We start from the raw sequence: 20466 nt of genomic DNA, 5'->3' as shown, positions 1-20466 counted from the left end.
ATAACTGGAGCCTTGTATATTGTGCGGATGTGCGCGCACCACCGTCAGACGGATGTCACGTCGCATTGGGGAGCAAGTGCTTCAAAATCTATCGTTCTGTACTCCGCCTTCAAACCCGCACTGACCGGTTTGGTGAAGTTATGGTCAAATAGGCTATTTTGAGGTCCTCATCCAGCAGTTGATTCCACGATAAAAAAAAAACGGGTTGTAACATGTACACGCAGCGTACAAATGCCACAGCATCTGGAGACGGGGCGTACAGGGCAGTGTGATACTCGTCTGCTGGGGGTAAGGAGGCGTCAACGTTGTGTCGTTATAGACTTAAATAGTGAGTCACGAGCAGAGGAAAAGAGGAAGGTCAGCAGATGACCATTGCAATGTCGTAGGGCAGTAATGGTATCGTTACAACAGCCAAGGACACATACTCTTTTGTTTCGATTTAAAGCTTTCGTGACTGCAGGGATTCATCTTCTTGGTTCTTTCGGTAAAGTCACGTAGAAGGGAAATAATCAAATAATAAAAATAAACATAATAAAATAATTCTCACAACGATTCGGCCACAACGCAAGCAGCCGTCCTCAGGTGAAGACCAGGTCTGTCGGGGAGCATTCGGACGCTGTCTCCACGACAGACCTGGTCTTCACCTGAGGACGGCTGCTTGCGTTGTGGCCGAAACGTCGTGAGAATAATTTTATTATGTTTTATTTTTATTATTTTATTACTCTTTTGTTCTTTCGGTAAAGTCACGTAGGTATAAAATCAAATAAATCACGACGTTTCGGGCGCAACACAAGCATGTGTTGCGCCCGAAACGTCGTGATTTATTTTCTTCCTGCAGTCACGAAAGCTTCAAATAAAGCCAAGGACACATTTAATGTCAGGACCTCAGTATATTTAGTAATATGCTATGAGAAAGGGTCGTTTCCTAACGATGCCGAATACATTTTCCATTGAAGTCAGTGTTATTGACGACTATGAGTTTTTTTGTCGTTTGTCTTTGTGCACCACTGCCAACGAACCAGCATCACAAAATCATGTTTCGTAACAACATTAGATTGTAAAACCATCGCCCGCCCTCTATTGGGTCAGCGTTATGACCCTCAGTTAACTCCGCAATCCGGGCCGACACATGGATGTTATTACTACAACATAACAAACTTACCGTGCATCAGTTTGGTCTGGATCTCCTAAGTAACTGTTTTGAAGAGCTGTAAATGATCTATATGTGCACGTGCAGTGGAGGCCTTTTGTCAACGCATTGTTGTATGGAGTGCTTCTCCACCTCCGTGCGGGTCTTGTGGAGTTATTTGACCTCCAACACGCTGGCCATTGCGGGATAGTGAAGGCTGAGAGAATGGACGTTGGAACATAGTACAGTACTGTACAACAAACACATTCCTGCGGAGGGAGCTGGTAGGAACGTTGGGTTGCTCGGTCAATGGCCAGGGTCAACGGCGGCGTGGTGTATTCCGCAAATATGCCCGACTGTGAGGGTGGGCACAAGCCGGCGTGAGTAGGTTAAACGTTGAGCTTTATAAGGGCACCACGGGGTGACCAGCCCCTCCCCACCCAGCGCCACCCCTCTAATCCCCCCACCCAGCCACACCCTCCCCACCCAGCCCCTCACTTTCGGTCGTTTTTGAACCCACTTCCCGTGATCCAATCGAGCTGACATTTTCCACACAGACTCGTTGTGCGTGACATTTAATGTTCGTGAAAATTTTTTCCAAAATTTTACACTTTTTAGGACAAAAATATTATATTTAATTACCAATTGCTTAATGGTACAATGCAATCATCTGACCCATAGGTGGCAGCCATCTCAAGCCAGAGGACGAGAGGACTCTAGCCGCCACGCATATAAAGGATTTATAGTGAAAAACTTTGTTTTTACGGGTTATACTTGTTGTTTTTTTTTAAAACACTCATATTATCCGCGAATCTTTACTGGAATCCGCGACTCAAATTATCCGCGTGGGGCTGTAGGGTCCACAGAAACTGTCATTATCCACGGATTTTTTCCCTTCCTGTATTTCGGAACGGTTTCCAATAAATCTGCCAATTTTTGTTGCAGATAAGTGGAGGAAAATCGCTAATAACCTCACGGATAATAGGATACACGGTATTGGCCCCCCATATCACCATGGATTAGGGGAGTTCTGTAATGACCAATGTTTGTTTTGGATTGTGCCATGTCGTAGTTTTGTGCCAAATTATTTTCATGGCCTCTCCACCACCCAACACGATTTTTTTCCCGTTTACAAAGATATCATTTATACGTGCCGATGTATTGATAAAATTCTGACCAACAAAAAAGCTACACTACCGGGTGGCTTAAGAGTGGTTCAAGACTTTTTTTTACTTGACCCTGTGCAATGCCCGCGCGTTTGCAAGTGTGCACTTTCAAGTTTTATGTCGGCACATTCCTGACGAAAATGTTTGTTCCCCTCGTGAGATGTTGGCGTTGGATCGATCCGCGTAAAACACACACACACCCCACCACCACCCACGCGCATGCTCACCGCAAATGGATGAACTGGTTGGAACGGGCGTGGATTCTGGACGGCAGATACTCGGTCGGAGGGGCGGATTTATGACAGCCAATCGGATCGCCGTCACACAGCGTTGTTTCCCAAGCCACGCTTTGGGAACCCACCGGTAATCATACACTGCCGTGGGTCAGTTGTTTGGTGTTTTGAGTAAGACACGGCTCCAGGTAACCGTCGTTGCTGACTCTTTTGTTCAAATAGCATGTTGCTGTGTGCATGTTTTATTTGTGGGCGTTGTTGGGGTGGGGAGGGGGGGTAATTATGAATGGAATTCGATGTATTGCACTTCTTTGTGCAACAATGGCGTGTTGAGATGAATGTCTCACCAATGCAGATGCTGTTCTCGGATAGAGACTTCTCTTTTAAACGTACCAAAGCGTTGAGCTCACCATAATCCAGTGTGTACTAGTTCGTGTTTAATATTTGTTGACATAAAACTGCAATGACGGTGAGAGTCACCTATTTTGTTTTTGTTCAAATGTTCCCCCGTTGTGTTTGTCTAACGTTTTTTAAACGCTGGGACTATTGTTGTAAACTAAAGTTCTGAACAGCATAACGATTCGTGCGTGAAGGCAACATGTTGTCATAACGTCGTTCGGTTCCATGTAAGCAAGCGTTTGGAGTAAACGTATCAACTTCGTAATAAACAACACATTGTTTACATGCAAATACCACGTGTTGTCTAAATTGGTGCAGGTCACGTGTATTGTTTAAAGCTAGTTCTGAATTGGCTTGCCTTATGGTGTAGAGAGAGGATCGCATTGTCATCACATTCCACAAAGGAATTCGCTTTTAATTTTTTAAAGGGGTTGCATAATTGAAGATTGTATAGCACGCCCATACATGTACCGAGAAGTGCGCATAGACGGTAATTGGCGTTATAGGCATTTGTCAACGTTAAGTTTCGGTTGTACTCGGCATATATTTGGTTGTATTCTTTGGGTCTTTCGGTAAAGGCACGTAGATAGGTTCAAAGAAAATAACAAAAAAACTACGACGTTTCAGGAGAAACGACGACCGCTTGTGTTGCGATCGAAAAGTCGTAGTTTTTTTTTTATTTTCTTTGAACCTATCTACGTGACCTTTACCGAAAGACCCAAAGAATATGAATTCCTGCAGTCACGAAAGCTTTAAGTCAAGAGCTATTTGGTTACTCATGGGAATCGTGCAATGAATATGTAGTGTAGTACTGTGATGCGACTGCGAACCAACGTGGGAATGGACAAGGTTTCTCTGGCAGTAATTGCACTCGTAAAAAAGAATGCAATCTCTCGCACATTGGGCACACGGCCAACACCAGTGACGATTATCTGCACCGGTCCTGGGCCCTCGCATCGGTCGACTTGGCCTCAAACGAGTACCTGGTGCGGTGTGTAAAAAAAAAACATCGCCACTTGGGAGACGGCTGGGCGTGGTGCTGTCCACCCTAACCCCTCGTGTGCCGTTCCGGCATTCATCGATGCACGCCAACAGCACTATGCCCCAGCAGTCTGTTAAGGCTTTCGGGATGATATTTCTCTTTGTAACTCTATAGGTATGCAGAAGCAGCAGCAGCCCAAGCAGTGGGATGAAGGGCATCCGGCGACGAAACTGCAACGCATGGCGACCACGCTGGCCTGCCCTGTGACCTCGCGCCGTCTCGCCGAGCACCTGGACGCGACGGACTCCCTCCGTGGCTTCCGCGAATCCTTCCACGTGCCCCGTATGCGCGACCTGTCCGCCGGTGAGACGGGGCAATCCCTGCAAGGTGCTCGGTTCGTCACCTACCTGCAATGCCAACTGCTTTGGCTGTGTGCCTTATAATCCTGTCGTGTCCTTCACCTCTTTTAGGGGAGGGTCAATAAAGTTAGTCTCGCCTGCTTGGGGAAGTCTGTATCGGAAAAAGTCAAACAGAGGCAATGTCGTAACAGTGTGGACTTTGTACCATTGCATCACTGTCACTAAACGAGACGAACGCTACACCATATTATAGCAGGGAAACGGACTTTTTTTGTCAACTTTGGTACAGATGCGCTTGTTTGGCAACAAACAAATATGATAAATTATCAAGATTCAGGATCGCGATTCAGTTCATGTTTGCATTATTCTGTCTCTTTGACTGGCCTATTTTCTATTCTTTCTCGTTTTGACTCGTATGTACAGTTCGCATTCAATGGAACGGCATATCATTTTCAAATGATTTGCATGAATTGTAAATCAGCAGGTCTCGCGCACACACATAATCCAATGCATATGCAGTGAGTCTACAGATTGGTTTTGATCGATGACTCGTTACATGCATAATATTAATATTAACCCTGTCAATAAGACGGGGACATCTGTAAGCATCTTTCACTAAATCAGGAGTGGCCCACTGCCGCATAAGGCCGAGCACATTGAAACGACCCGCAAACGGAATTTATCTGACACTGCAAGCACCTTAGCTTTAATGATCTGATATAAAAGGGGATTTTTTTCAACTTGGCAACCCCACGTTTAGGAAATCAGCATGCTTTGTCACTTCTCTTTACACTTGGTCGTCATGCACAACATGTTTTGGGTCATTGCATGACGCTAAGGTGCGCGTTCATGCCTGGCCCTGCCAAAGGGATTTTAAAGTCCTCTTTAACCCTTGGTAAAGGAACGTTTCCCCACCCCTGCATTAAATAATTAAGCGTCAATCATAAAATATATATAATTGCTACAAAAAGGTACTTGTGTTCCGCCGTGCTAGTGGACAAGTCACTGCTGGAGGGAGACGCGGACCAGGACTGCTTGTACCTGGCGGGGAACTCACTGGGGCTGATGCCGCGTGCTGTCCGCACTGTTTTGGAGGAGGAGCTGCACAAATGGGCGACCACGTGAGTCTAGTCTTCTTCCTGCCGTTTTTCATCCAAGTGGGGGCTCTGCCATCCCCCCCCCCCCTGTTCTCCATCTGTTCCTTTCTTGGGCCACCACATTCATCTTTATTCCACATTCCTCTATATCCTGGTTCAGCACTTAGTGCCACCTCTTTCTATGCTCGCCTCTCAGTCTTCACCTTAGTGCGATGGGAGTCACTCGAATGGGAGTCCCTCACTCATAGAGTTACATTGAGATCTATGTAACTTGTTGTCGACAATCATCTGTTTTTATCCTTGAGAAATCTGATGAGCTATGAAGCTCTTTTTCACAGATGTACATTAGTATAGAGTTACATAGCGATCGATATAGTTACACAGAGTTACATAGAATAACTCTGTTAGTTCGTTGTCCTTTCCCCGCACCTCCGATTAGCACGGTTGGCGACATGCAGTGCGAAAGAAGTGTAACATACACTGTGCTTCCATTTTAATCACCTTTGTTCTGAAGTTATTTTCTTATGACATGTCTGAGCTGTCGGAGTGGCATTTCTTTCAGCTTCTCTGAGATGGGTCCAACTTTCGCCTTCTTCCCTCATCTCTTAGTTTCTGACCCCGTCTAAGTCAGGTGATATCTGATAATCATCTTGTCATTCGCATTTCTGTGGTGTACATCAGCTGTTCTTCCCTGGGGTTTAGAGTCCAGTATTGCTCACATGAGTACTTGTCTGAAAATTCCATAACTATTCGGCTTCTTTCCCAATTGCAATATTTAGAGTTTCACGATGCCGTTGTGTGCTGCCTTACAGGGGGGTGTATGGACACCATGAAGGTGCCAGGCCCTGGGCTGTGTGCGATGAGACTCTCACTGCCAACATGGCCACACTCGTAGGTATGACAATGCATTACATGGCTCACAACTTTACATTTTACAGACATTTGCCTTGGCTCATTGAGGTTTGATAATTTTTTGTTCAATGTATAATGCACAATATCGCATGCATGGACTTGTGACCGCTAACAAAACCAACATTGTATGTTATATTGTTGAGATGCTTAAAGTGATCTCGTACGTTTTACTGTTTTGGAGCTGCTGGTGTGTAATGGCTAGCACGTGGGATAGGATGCTGTACACTTGGGGTGCGAATCACAGGACATCCCACAAAATACAAATACAAACAGTCCCGGCCACGTTTATCAGCTGCGGCTGAGCACCATATTCACATCCATGCTCAGCAGCAGCCAACAGCACGAGAAGCCCCTCTGCATGTTGCTCGTTAGCCAATCATGCACGGATGGCAGACCTGACACATGGCGCGGGAGACTTGATGACATCACAGCCAACCCAGGGTGTGATTGGCTGTTGGCTGAAGAGCTCAGCTTTGCAGCAATGCCTTGTGAATACATTCATAAAGCGTCGCTTTGTATCTGGCCAAGTTTGAAACTGCAATCAGTTCTCTCATGCCTTACTCGTAGGTTCCATTGAATGTGCACCAAGATCGCTTTGCCACCCCCAAGGGTGGCACGGCAATGGGGCACACTCGTTTCTTACCGTGCATATGCAACCCTACTCCATAGCGCCATCAAAAATATGTTGTAAAGTCTCGCTCTAGATCTGAGCAGCCAAGACTTTTGCACACGCGTGGAGGCGGTGGCGAGAGGAAAGTGAATCGGCTGGGCGTGCGAATTTCCAAACGGAAGCCGCGGCCACTTTAGTCATCATGCAGGTAACTGGAAGGGCCGGTAATCACCGGCCACGTGTGAATCTCACGGATTTTGGTCGCAACTGCTGGAAAAAACGGCTGTTATCTGCGGTTCTGAAATGCGCATATGTAAACTCGCAACACTAACAGTTGGATGCGGTGACATTCAGGAGCGGAGGCCCATGAGGTGGCGGTGATGAATGGCCTGTCCATTAACCTGCATCTTCTGATGGTAAGAGCTGCACTGGTTCAGGGTTTTAAGGTGGTTTGTGGGTGAGAATTTATTGGTTTTTGGGGCGGTGAAATGGCCTAGCATCAGCGCGTTCACCGCTTCTTGCCGAGGTTCAAGGTTTGAATCCATTAACTGCCTGGTTATTACTGCAGGTGTGTTAATAATAAAATATACGCCATCTGCATTAGAGTGGAGGTTAAATATAGCGTGACATCTTTGGCAAACGTAGGGCATTTAATCAGGTGTCATGATTCATGTTTGCTAAATTAGAAATTACCCACAAATCCATTGGGGAGCTTTTTGCGTAACATCGCGTAAATACAAACGTGTCGATAAACCCGCCGCCACCCGACACATTTACGCAATCTAACCCAAAACAACTCTTATGGATAATATTGGTCGTGAAAGCCTCCGTGTTAAAATCTATTCAGATTTAGCAAGTATCGCCCCCTATTGGCAGACCACAGAGCTGTTGGCGCCTTGCTGGCTGCCTTCCCACGTGTCTGACATCCCATGCCTCCGTTCGAAAACTGTCTACACGTTACAAATTGTGCAGCGTTGCAAATTGGATTAGTGACGCTCCATAAAGTAATGCATAATGTTTATATGAACAACGCTGAAAGCTATTTTTGTGTGTTTGTGAAGGGAAGTGTCTTAGTTGCTAGCGCTATACGAAGTGACCTTGTACTATTCCAGGCAATGTACCACACAAGTAGGAGATGGACTAAAATTAGTGGTTTATTTGTTTTAACCAGGTGAGAACTCAAGAGACCAGGATTGCCTTATTTGCAAGAGTGACCTGGGCCACCGAAATGAAAAGCAAAACAGCATAGCAATAAAGCAAACAACTGTTACATGTAAAATCAGAAAAATCTCACGAACTTAAATCAATGTCAAAAAACAACTTCCCTGTAGCGTAAATTGGTTCGGGTAAATAATTTTTCGATTGATCATAGCATAATTTAATAAAGTTTTGAAACTACTATACTAATATGTAAATGGAATAGGATTATTTGTGAAATGCAATTGCAAGTGAGGTTATCAGCGAAATGAGAGCTCAGCATTAAGTCGTGATTTAGATGTCAGAGTGACCATGAACATTTGTGAAGCGATAGATTTCCAAGTGTTTGGAACATTAACAGCGAAATATGCCCCCTGAGTCTACACTGAGTTAATGGGTATCTGTGCAAGTCTATGGGTCTCTGTGTGTCTACTTGAAGTGATGGATTCCAGATGTTTGGGACATTAACAGAGCATGAGTGAGAATTGGGAGTTTTTTTGTCTTCGGTGCAGTGTGCTTTAGTGCTGTGAGTAGCTGGTCCCATGTGTTAACATTAGCACTAGGAAGTCAAATGCAGCGCTGCTGGTTATGGTGGCGGATCCACCACAGCCTCGTGTGTTGCGCAGAACCTAACGAACACTCGCCAGCAGTGCTCGCGACGAACCATCTATAAGGTCACGATGGAGGCATTAGCCTTCTCTTATATTGTGTGTGTTTTCACGTTTGTACCTTTCAGCTGGCATTTTATAAGCCCACTGCACAGCGATACAAGATCATGCTGGAAGCCAAATCGTTCCCATCAGACTATGTAAGTCATCGCTTTCGTTTTATATTAACGATCAGCGCTGTAACAGTGCATTGAACGTGTGCGAACGCAGATTATTGATTATATATTGGAAGGGCAAGGTGCTTGGCAGGGCCCGTCTCTACTTGTCAGTCCTGCGCCAAGGGCAATATTTACATGGCGTGTGTAAACTCGTACAGCAGCAATTAATCGTGTTTTACGGTGCCAACAGCACCTGAGGTGACCAGGAGATGGCAGCGTCATCCCTCATCAGCGCGCATTCTCGTGGTGCTCGGGTTTACTTCCACATGCCACTCATCAATGATATTGGTCAAACATCGCCTCAATGCGGGAGCCTCTCTGAAGAGAAGAAGAAAAAACATTGACCCATTAAAGCCTTTCGTGGGTAAATAATTGGTACTCTATTATTTCCGTTGTAAGCAATGGGTGGTACCGTTTTCAGTTGCGGCGATTGTATTGTGTTGCGTGCTTCACTTCCCGAAGCACTTTGCTCACCCACCGCATCCCCATCCCCCACCTTCTCGCCTCGCCTCGCCTCCCAAACAGTATGCGATGGAGTCTCAGATTCGACTGCGTGGCCATGACCCAGAGAAGACCATGCTGCAGATATTGCCTCGTCAGGTCAGCGGTCATTATTGCTGGAGAAACACGCATCATCCTGTGGGAGGTGGCATTTTGAAGGGGTAAATGTTTTTGCGTGTGTACGTTGAACTTCCTTCGCACCGTTATGTAGCCAACCGTGCTAATCGGAGGTGCGGGGAAGGACAACAAGCTAAACAATAGAAAAGTGAATTAATACACGCAATAGAATAATTCGAGATTGGAGTCCATTAAATCAGTCATCCCATCGTTCATGTCATGGGACATTACGAAACCGATAACCAGGGTCACAATTGCGGCGATTGGTGCTTTCTAGAAATAATATTTTGCGTGTGTAGTATTTTCTTAATTGTTGCCAGCCTGTCCACACGTTTCTGTCTGATGACTTTCTCAAGTTTACAGAACTTGTAAGAGTCGATTTAGGGTTAAATGTTGTCTACACATGTGCCACACTTTATGCACAGTGTGGCCCATCCATTGGCAGCATGGACAAGGTTGCACGCACGTCTGCTTGCACACAACCTTGCACATCAACAGCACTGTTGACAAAGCATGTAGACCATTCACCTCACCCCCAATCAACACTGACCCAACACTTCAATCAATTTCCATGATTCACATTCATGGCTTGATTCTGGAATTCACTTGTTTTTGTTTTCCCCTTCTAATTTTTTTACCATCTAATTTGTATTTCCCATTTATTCTGTCTCATTTGTAACATTTTCTTTGCTCAATTGCCTGACTGTAACAGAATATAATTGAACACCATTTGCATAAATCATAAATAATCGATTCTCACGCAATGTGATGCTAGTACCACGAACGTAAAATTAGCACGGTTGGCTACTTACGACGCGAAAAAAAGTTCAACATACATACAATTATATTTTCAGCTAATCGTCACGTGCCCGCTGCTCACTCGTGTACTTCTTAATGAGCGAACCACCCCATGCCCTCTCACCGCAAACTCCCCCCACCTCCGCTTCTCGCACCTCCTTGCCCGGCTTAGGGGGAAGAGACACTGCGTCTGGAGGATGTGCTCGAGACCCTGGAGAGGGAGGGAGACTCTATCGCCCTGGTGCTCTTCGGTGGCGTGCAGTACTACACGGGACAGCTCTTCGACATGCCCGCCATCACCCATGCTGCACACACCAAGGTGCTCACACATGCACGTGCCTGCGTGCATTGTGAGGAGTGGAACGTGGCACCCTCCCCCACCCCCTCCAGAGATTTTCCAAGTTGTCGCAATTCAATTTTTGTGGTTCCATCTCGAATTATTTTTTTAATATGTATATATGTTGCGGTGAACGATGGCATCTTGTTGAAGCAGGACAACTCTGAACCGGTTTTGTGGGCTGTTAAATGCGGTTGGGTAAAACCCCTTGACAAACAATGTGACACTCATCCAGTGCAGTACAAAAAAGTTCTACGTAGTGTATTCTCCATTTTTGAGGTATATTGTGTATATTGACGCAATGAAGCAACCAGGCAAGGCAGTAGCTTAGCGTTGTTGGCATGGGCCCTGGTACAATGAATGAAATTGACTTTCACCGTCTATCCAATTTTTCCCATCTTGATGACGTAGCGTCTGGGCCCCTCCTGGCCCGTGGGCCCTGGTGCAGTTGCACCGCCTGCACGCTGGATAGCTACGCCAACTGCCAATGCCAACTGCCAGAAAAGGGGCTGCGTACGAGCATTTCCCGCGGGGTCGCCGTGTGGTTTCCCGCGTGTGTGTGTGTTTTGAAATTCTTTCGCACCGTACGTAGCCAACCGTGCTAATCGGAGGTGCGTGGTTGTGAGAGCAGGGCTGCCTGGTGGGGTTTGACCTTGCGCACGCCGTGGGGAACGTGGAGATTTTCTTGCACGAGTGGCAGGTCGACTTCGCCTGCTGGTGCTCGTACAAGGTGAGCGCTCGCCTCGTCCCCCCCACTCGCCGAAATCCTGGCTCCTCTCGTTTAGTCGCCGTACAGTCGGCAAGCATCAACTCCAGTACAATGCTTAAACCTCTTGTGCATGAATTAATCAAAATCAAAAACAAAGAATTTGTTGTGGTTTTATGTGGCTTTAGGAAACAAAGGAAATCCCCTAATGCATGTACAATATATCTTATTGTTGTCCACCTCTGGATACGGGAAGCAAGTGACTGATGATGATAACCTCAATGGATGTGATGCATGAGTGGGTAAAGGAAAATTCATTATTAAATCGTGAGGATAATTTATCAAGGGACACCTGGACCTATTAAGCATGCGTCTTTATAATATGTATAGGCAGGTGCCTGCAGAGATATATGATCTCTCTTCAAAGACATGCCTGTCTCTCAAAAGAATCAGCTTTTTTTTTTATAACAGTGTCTGTGTGAAGCTGAACAGATACAATCTTTACTTTGCAAGTTTAACCTGAATGTAACAGATGCAAGATAACTTTAGAACTGTACTGGAAATGTAAGGTAATAATAATAATTCAAATTCCAGTTACAATTACAGATAAAAGCAAGAGGTTTGAGACGAAATACAGTGAAAGGGTTAGACAAAGCAGACGACCGTTTAGACCAGGGGTGGGGAACCTTTTTTCTGCCAATGGCCATTTGGATATTTATAACATCATTCGCGGGCCATACAAAATCATCAACTTAAAAATTAGCCTGTAATATTTGGTAAAACATTTAATTAACTCACCCCTAATGTGATGGCTGGAACTGCGTGTGATGTTAGCTGGTACTGATGATGTTGCAACTCGCAACTGCTTTTCCATGTTTGCTCCTAGATTTAATGAATTTCGAGTCCTGCCTGCGGTTGCCTTGGCAGGGCCAGACCAAATGATTTCGCGGGCCTTATACGGCCTGCGGGCCGGACGTTCCCCACCCCTGGTTTAGACGTTTCGAGAATAGACTCCAACAGACGAAAGTCCAATTTCCTTTTTATGTTTTTTTCCCCCTCAATTATTCATATTGTGCTCTCGGGGTCATGCTAAGAGATGAGGTAACTATTCGGAACTCTGACATAGCTATGCATCACCACGTGTGTTTGAAGACTGCTTTCCTCAGAGGTCCCTTGGAGTATTTTTTTTTCTCTATGTGCCCTGTCACAGAGATTCTTGTTTTCTAACAGTGACGACAAAATGTTAATCCTCAAAGCTGTAAATTTAAATTAAAAAGTAGTTTCACGTGTTAGCTCGCTTGCACACTTATTCCTAACTGTGCTGAGCCTATCGGCTCGCTACACTTGAAGACTTGTTTAAATCATCGGTGTCTGCCCAGATTTGAACCGGGACCTCTCCCCGAGTTGCTCCACCTGTTGACGTTGCAATAAGTGATTGCTTTTTCTTGTTGTTCAGTACTTGAACTCAGGGGCTGGAGGGTTGGCCGGAGCCTTCATTCACGAGAAGCACATGAATACGATCAATCCTGTGTAAGTGTTGCAGACACACACACAAAGACAAATGTCCCCCAGATAGCCTTATAGAGACTGTTTGAGGCAAGTGATGTTCATGAGCATTTTTTCAAGGCTGGCATGATGCTCAAAGGGTGGTATGGCCAGCACCATGCCAGGACACTTTTGTGTCCCCGTTACTGATATTCGCATATGGCATGAGAAACTCATTTCAGGCTGAGTCGACCTGAGGTATACCAAGGACAGGTTCTAATACCACTTGCCATTGATCTTTTCCGTGGCCGAGAATCAAACTCTCGGGTATCCGGGTTCATAAATCAGTGTGTTAACCACTGCACCACCAGTCCCCACGAACTAACAACAACCGATAATGCCGTGGTAAAGTATAAGGTTGAGTCAGTGAAGAATACAGAGGAAGTAATTGAAGTAATCATTGACCGCCCAACCCTGTGCTATGAAGAAGGGCCAATGCCTGAAACGTCAGCTATTATATTTTTTTATTTTAAGGCCACGCTGTTTTTAACAAACGTGTTCCTGTAATTGCAGGCTCATTGGCTGGTGGGGTCACAAGTATGAGACCCGGATGAAAATGGACAACAGTACATGGCTCAGCACACACGACCACACGCACGCCAACATGATCACACTCGGCACGCACCTTCCATGCCTATCTGTGTAGAAATGCCAGAACACCATGCGGTTGACACCAAGTGCAGTGGAGCCTCAATATGTCCAACCTATTTCTTATCTGTGTATCAAGAGTTGCAGCTGAGCGCTGGAGTAAGTGGCTTCCGCATCTCCAACCCACCCATCCTACTCGTGTGTCCACTGGAAGCCAGCTTAAAGGTATAAATTTACTCTATATACTCAATGACATCTTGTGTATATTCTAGAATGGTTCATGTACTCCATAAGAGGTTTTAGGTTAGATCGCGTAAATATAAATGTCGTTAAACCCGCCACCACCCAAAACGGTTAATTAGTAAGGTTTGTCAAGTAAACAAACCATGCCAATTCGTTACTAGTACAGAATACTAGTGTGTTCGAGAGTAAACCCACAACATCTACAATTCGAGTACGATGTTTCGCCGGTAATTACAGCCAGCATCATCAGACGACGGCCAGTTATGGAGAAATCCTCATCCTGTTTAGGTCTTAAATCGAGGGGGTAAATGTGATGTCGTCACTTGTGAGCTAATCTGGTGCGAAGACCAGAGGGGGGGGGTGGTGGTTAATGTTTCTGCATATAAGCTACAATGGATGTCCATATGCATCTCTATTCACCATGCAGCTTGCTCACGGTCTCAAGGTTAGCACTCTGGAGACGGATAACAGCGTGCTGCAATGCTAGTCACACCATCACTTTGTGCTACGTAGGGGTTTAAATATCCCCCCCATGCTATGCCCACCACCCGTACCTTAAATGTAGCCTTTAATAGTCGCAGGGATCAAGTGATGAATCCATTACATACAACATATACGAATCAAACAGCCTTGATTCTTATACAAGGACTGACGCATAACGTGAGCTTAAGAGTCAATATGAATCGACGAATCAATGCATCCGCTGCACCCATAATCTTAAGTGTGCATTCACATTAAATGGGAGAAATACGAGGATAGGATGCTACCTTCTATCAAGCAGGTCTGCTTCATCCCATCCCTAGTGCCAGCCAAGCTTTTTTTTATTGCAATAAAAACGCGAGCCCGGGGTACAATACGCTGATCAACATCTGCCAGCCCAACTGTCGTAGGTGCTCACTCGCCGCACATTGTCTCACAGTCTGAAAGGTAAAACAGGGCCCCGGTTGCCCCTCTTGCACTGATTTGTAACCACAGATCTTCATGGAGGCGAGCATGCCTGCGCTGCGCGCCAAGTCCCGGCTGCTCACCGGCTACCTGGAGCTGCTACTGCTCACGCTGTTCGCCGAGAGCCCCAAGGGGGGTGCGAGCGTGCGCCTTATCACGCCCAGCGATCCCGAGCAGCGCGGCTGCCAGCTGTCGCTCTCCTTCTCCATTCCCATCGGCGTCGTTCACCGTGAGCTCAAGCGCAGGGGCATCGTTGTGAGTGGCTCGCGTTCGCTTCGCACACGCGCGCACTCAGAAATACAGCAGGAGCAACAACAACAACACCGACCACCTTTCACCACCACATGGCTGTGTGTCACCATAGTGCTTGCGCCTGGCTGGGTACATATTTGAGACCACATAAAGTGCGAAAGGTACGCTTGGTAGAAGTTTGCGGGACAGGCTCGGGTGTTATGGGTTAGCTGATTTGAGATGATTGACTTTGTGTTCATTCCTTCAAACAAAGACAAAATATCCTGTATAGCCCGAGTGGCAATGTTTACACGCCACACCGGGTACTCATTTGAGACTTAGTCGACCTAGGGGAGACCCAGGCCCAGTTCAGAAATTCATCACCAATGTTGGTGGTGAGTGGAAATCGAACTCGGGTCACCAGTTTTGTAGCGCAGCGTGCTAACCACTACACTACAATGCGTTACGCTTCCACATGCGCGGGTCACGTGACAGATTTGACGTCACAGCTCACTTGCCGTGCAAAAAATCTCTTCATTATTGAGCTCCACCCCCCCAAAAAAAAACAAGTGTATTTTTATAATTTTTGCATGGTGTACTGTCTGGAAAGTACCCACATGGCAAATGTCCAGTTTGTTGCATGTCGGGAAGTACGCTAAACATTTTGAACAGACACACATATTCACAACTTTGCCTTTTATATATATGGAGATTACATTGGCGCGGGTGGGTTGATTCTAGGAACTTGAATTGTGAAAAGAGACAAGAAGTTGGGAAATGAGTGACAAACAGTGACTCACCAGTGACTCATTGATGATGGTGTTGCAATATTGGGCATGGTTATATACGATTGAACATGTTAATTCTAGCAATGATACAAATTTTTGATATATTATTAATGTTGATATTGTTGATATTGATCATTATAATGATAATAACTATTCTTTGCCCTCTATCCTCAAATCTTTATCCTCTGCTCCACCTTCCTCCCTTACCTCCATCCTTTGTCCCCTCTATCCCTGTTGCCTCCGTCCCTCACCCCGATCCCTCACCCTGGTCCCTCCCCGTGTGTTCCTGTGCCATCCTCCATGTCTACCGGCAGTGTGACATGCGGGAACCGTTCGTGTTGCGGGTGGCCCCAACTCCGCTCTACAACTCATTTCAAGACGTGTGGCGTTTCGTGCACACCCTGGCAGAAGCATTGAATGCCATCCAGTAGTCCCGAGTGCAAATCTCACATAGGACTGGGGATATGGGGCTCAAGACAAGTTGCATGTAGTATATCATAACAAAGTTCAGGGCCTAGACTATTGCACCTGGTGTATGTGTTCTGTAGGTCCAGGAGAAAATCTGGAACCTTGGCAAAATGTAGGACCCGAGTATTATGTAGAGGTAGCAGAAGACACAGTTTATGACTTGGGGCAGTCTGTAAAAATGAAACCTTTTCATTGACACTACATGAGCCGTTGATCCAGATTCCAGATAGGAGACTGCGTAAAATTACACGGAGCTAATTTACAATGTTACCGAATTTTTAGCGTATAGAAAATCATGTACACAAGTTGTGGACTTAGGAGTAAGATACTGCCCAAAAAAACAAATATGTTTGATCTTGTTGTTAAGAACCACCACAAGCTGCATGGCCCAGGCTGCCGAACGCGCATTTGAAGATTCATTAATGAACAACATACTTTATAGAGTTGCAGTCAGGCGTGTAATTATAGTGCTCTCGTAATTTCTCCTCGTGTATCTCCCATTATAATATGATTCCATCACAGGAGCACTATCATTACACGCTTGACTGCAACTTTAAAGTCTTTTCATTAATGAAGCTTCAAACAGGTGCTGGGGAGCCCAGGATGTAAGCCTCGGGGTTCATATTTTCAAGAAAAAAGCAGTTTCCTTTTTTAGGGTTACATGTTCCATCGAATCAAAATTAAAATTGGAGAAATGTATACATTAATTATCGATAATTTTATATATATAATCAAGATGTTACCAAGGCCAACGCCAATGATGATCAGCCTCACCTCACCAACGCTTTCCGCCCTCTGCCACGACCACTAAGGTCTGACCTGACAGTCTCCCACCGTCCGCTCTTAGAATATAAGTTGCTAGGATATGCAAGTAAATGAGTTTGATGTCAACAGTCTACCTCCCCCCGCTCCCTTCTGCCTGTTTATGTGACTAATAGCCAAATGTGATACAATGCAATACGGATGTATGAAGCACCTTAATACGGTTACATCTCAAGACAAATGAAGAAAAAGTAAATGTCTGAAAAGTTTTTAAGAAGAGGGAACTCTGTAAAAAATTTTTGTGTGCGCAGGAAATGAGGCGGAGAGTGCTGTGGGCCCGAGAGTGCATTGAGAGTGCGTTGTAGCCATGTGACTAAACACTTCGTACACAGACAGTCAGGGTTTAGCATGGGGCTTAAACAGGTGTTTGCACATGATTAATTAAATACGTATCATATTTCATTAAACCAAACTAAGATAGGCTTGGCGAGACAAAATGAATACATTAAATATACATGAAATATTGACTAACTGTGAGTTAGAGAGCTGAAGTTCCTGTGTTTCGGTGAACCGACTGTTAAAACATCACGTTACCTCGCAGTATTAGATGTTGAACGCAAGGGCATATTGTGCTCGGTTAAATAAAGTGGCAGTATTCGTGCAATATTTACCTGGAATCTGATATTCATGTCATAGTTACAGTATGAGTGTTCGGATTAAACCGCGATTGTCATGTGTGAAGTTCAACCAACTACAACCGTCATGGTAACTGTAAATCTTCACTTGTTATAATCGTATTGGTGGTAACTCGAGGTGATGAGTGACCGGCAGCTGTATTGCTGTGTCAGCGTTCAAGCAGTGAACGGCAGTAGTTCGGTATTTGATCGCGTAATTGTGCGTATAACAATGAATTGTCAAGATTAAACGGCACGTTTTGATTCCTGAATTGATTTTGTGTGTTTGTTTGATATTTACCGTATTTGCTTGCATTCTTTGGTATGTCGTATCTCACGTACTGCCTTGTTTGATCAATTAGCCTAATGGCAACATACAATTTCAATATATTGTAAAGAATCGATTATTACACGCATGATTATATGCACACATGAGCATAATAATCAATTTCAGAGCAGACGAGCTGTAGCCACAGATCAGGCTACCCGTGTTTTAAATCGCCTGGTTTGACATTGGAATCGTGTCCCAGATACAATGAGAATTATTGGTAACATTTTAATACCGACGATAATCACCCAGGAATGTCTGCACTTAACGCTCGTGACGTCACTCCACATCGACCAGCCCCCCTAATTAATATTCATGAGCAGGTGACATCCTCCAAATAGACACCCCCTCACCCCTCATTAATAATCATTAGCAAGTGACGTCACTCCACATCGAACAGCCCTCCTCATTAATATTCATAAGCAGGTGACGTCCTCCAAATGGACAACCCCCCACCCCTCCTCAATAATCATGAGCAGGTGACGTCACTCCACATGGAGCACCCTCCCCCCTCATTAATAATCATGATTAGGTGACTTAATTCCACATAGAACAGCCCCTCTCATTAATAATCATGATAAGGTGACGTCCTCTAAATGGACCCCCCCCCCTCCCCATTCATAATAATTAGTGGCATGACGTCACTCCACATGGGGGGCCGAGGCGCCTCCGCCCCCCTCCTCAGGGTCAACTTAGAACCCTCACTACAAAGGCAGAACCCTCACGTCACGTGATCTCTGTAACGCTGTTGAGACATCAAAGTAAAAATGACGTCATAATGAACAAGGGATTATCATCTTAAAATGAAATAAGTCCGTGTCACCGCGCCCTTACAAATTGCACACAAATTGATGCAATGAATATCACGTCGCGGTCTGCTTTTCACTTAGAAGTTTCAAATTTACTGAAATACACCCGTCATTGGACGGGCAAAAGGCTAGTTTAAAAATATCTATTTTTGTAATTGTGCATTAAGTGTATGTAATTTATGTTCGATTAATAAGTCAAGAAACATGTAAATATAATCATTGGTATTTATCAAGGAAAGCCACATTAAGTCAAAGGTGACTTTTTCAGGAGGATCCTGCATTTGGGTTTTTACTTCAAAATGTTTTCAGACAATTCTTGATGAGTGTTTATACAACATTCAATTACTGATGAGTGTTTTATGCAATGCAAAGAAACCGGAGCAAACCTACGCACCAGTACAGATGTAAATATGGCAATTAGCCCACTTGCTGTACTGCCTTCTGCCGAACAAGAGTACGGCATAATAATAGGGTTTGTCCCCTTTTTTCTGGCAACAAAACTGAAACCTTTTAACAAGGAATCATGTGTGCATTAACCACAATACTTGTGGTCAAAATTCAAACAAAACACACTGATAATATATGCTTTTGGCGTCCTCTGGTCTAGCACCAATTGAGACGAGGCTCAAAAGAAAGCCGTCTCTGGTGTGGACCAATCAGTTTCAAGGACAATGCATATATTATCAGAGTGTGTTATTATTATATTTTTGTACAGGCAAAGGAGGTCTAATGATGAAGAGTACGGCACCTCGACACCTATGGGAAGGGAGCTGCACAACATTGGTGTGATCCACCAGTTCTCGGCTCCACTGCTAGATTATAGCATTGCGGTGTGCGCCACCACCGCACGGCTAAGTCTGTGCTCTCGGTTGCACAATCCTGGCTAGCTGGCTCAAAAACGCAACATATGTGGGGTTTTGCTTGTCTTTAAATCAATTATTGCAGTCCTACACAAGCTTATTGATAAGGGCACAATCATGATTTGATAAGGACACAATTTTAGCGTGTGTACTATAGCAATTTCTTTAAATAATTTCAAATTCATAAGCTGTTGGAAGAAAAGGAGAGCACAAGTGGGTAAATAACAGCTTCCTGGAGGGAGCATATCTTAAAAGCCTACAGCAAAATTACTACCAACTCCCTCGCTGCAATTGGGAATACAAAGGCACACCGCTCTTTGCCCTTACACTGAATTTAGCAGTGGGATAGTTCCTCAAGAATCCAAGTCTTGCAAGTGTGTCCGCACACCATGTCTTTGTAATACTTTTCCACGTGGATTCTATGCAAATTATGCTATTGATTATTATACGGTATTTGAACGCACAAAGGCCTTGATGTGTGTGTTTTCTTTGCGTGTGCCGAGTAAATATGTGCTCTTCGTATCGGAGTGTAACAACAAAGGCTTTTCGTTCCCATTGTTGATCGTGAAAAAAGGTTGTTGCACTTTTACAGAGATACGACGCTGCGTTTGAGCAAGGAGCCCGAAAGTTTGAAACGTGTATTCAGTCTGTGGTCTCCTTGGTTAACCCATCAAATTCTAAGTGGTCGATGTGTGTCCTTCCACTATGCCCGTCCAGACATCACCAACATTCCCTCGAGGTTTTCAAACTTAGGTTCAACCGAGATTCGAGCACCAACTAATGCCCCACGAACTTGTGAACTTATCCCCCCCTGGACCCTACTTGCTGGACGCTTCTGGAACACCGTCATACGCCT

General features: G+C 45.0%; 1 protein-coding gene across 1 annotated transcript; it reads left to right on the top strand.

The window, feature by feature from the left end:
• Positions 1-2617: 2617 nt before the first annotated feature.
• Positions 2618-16620, top strand: KYNU (kynureninase). Its single transcript, XM_078603834.1, has 14 exons — positions 2618-2716; positions 4084-4272; positions 5263-5389; positions 6178-6260; positions 7242-7303; positions 8821-8892; positions 9436-9510; positions 10499-10645; positions 11295-11393; positions 12826-12899; positions 13428-13480; positions 13642-13727; positions 14721-14945; positions 16024-16620. The coding sequence occupies exons 2-14, from the start codon at positions 4086-4088 to the stop codon at positions 16138-16140; spliced, it is 1407 nt and encodes a 468-aa protein (XP_078459960.1). The 5' UTR covers positions 2618-2716; positions 4084-4085; the 3' UTR covers positions 16141-16620.
• The last annotated feature ends 3846 nt before the right edge of the window (positions 16621-20466 follow it).

The sequence above is a fragment of the Lampetra planeri genome, chromosome 21 (genome assembly GCF_965212315.1).
Source record: "Lampetra planeri chromosome 21, kcLamPlan1.2.h2, whole genome shotgun sequence".
Lineage (NCBI taxonomy): Eukaryota > Metazoa > Chordata > Hyperoartia > Petromyzontiformes > Petromyzontidae > Lampetra > Lampetra planeri.
The sequence above is the reverse complement of the archived record's forward strand: the minus strand, read 5'-3'. Positions and strand labels throughout refer to the sequence as shown.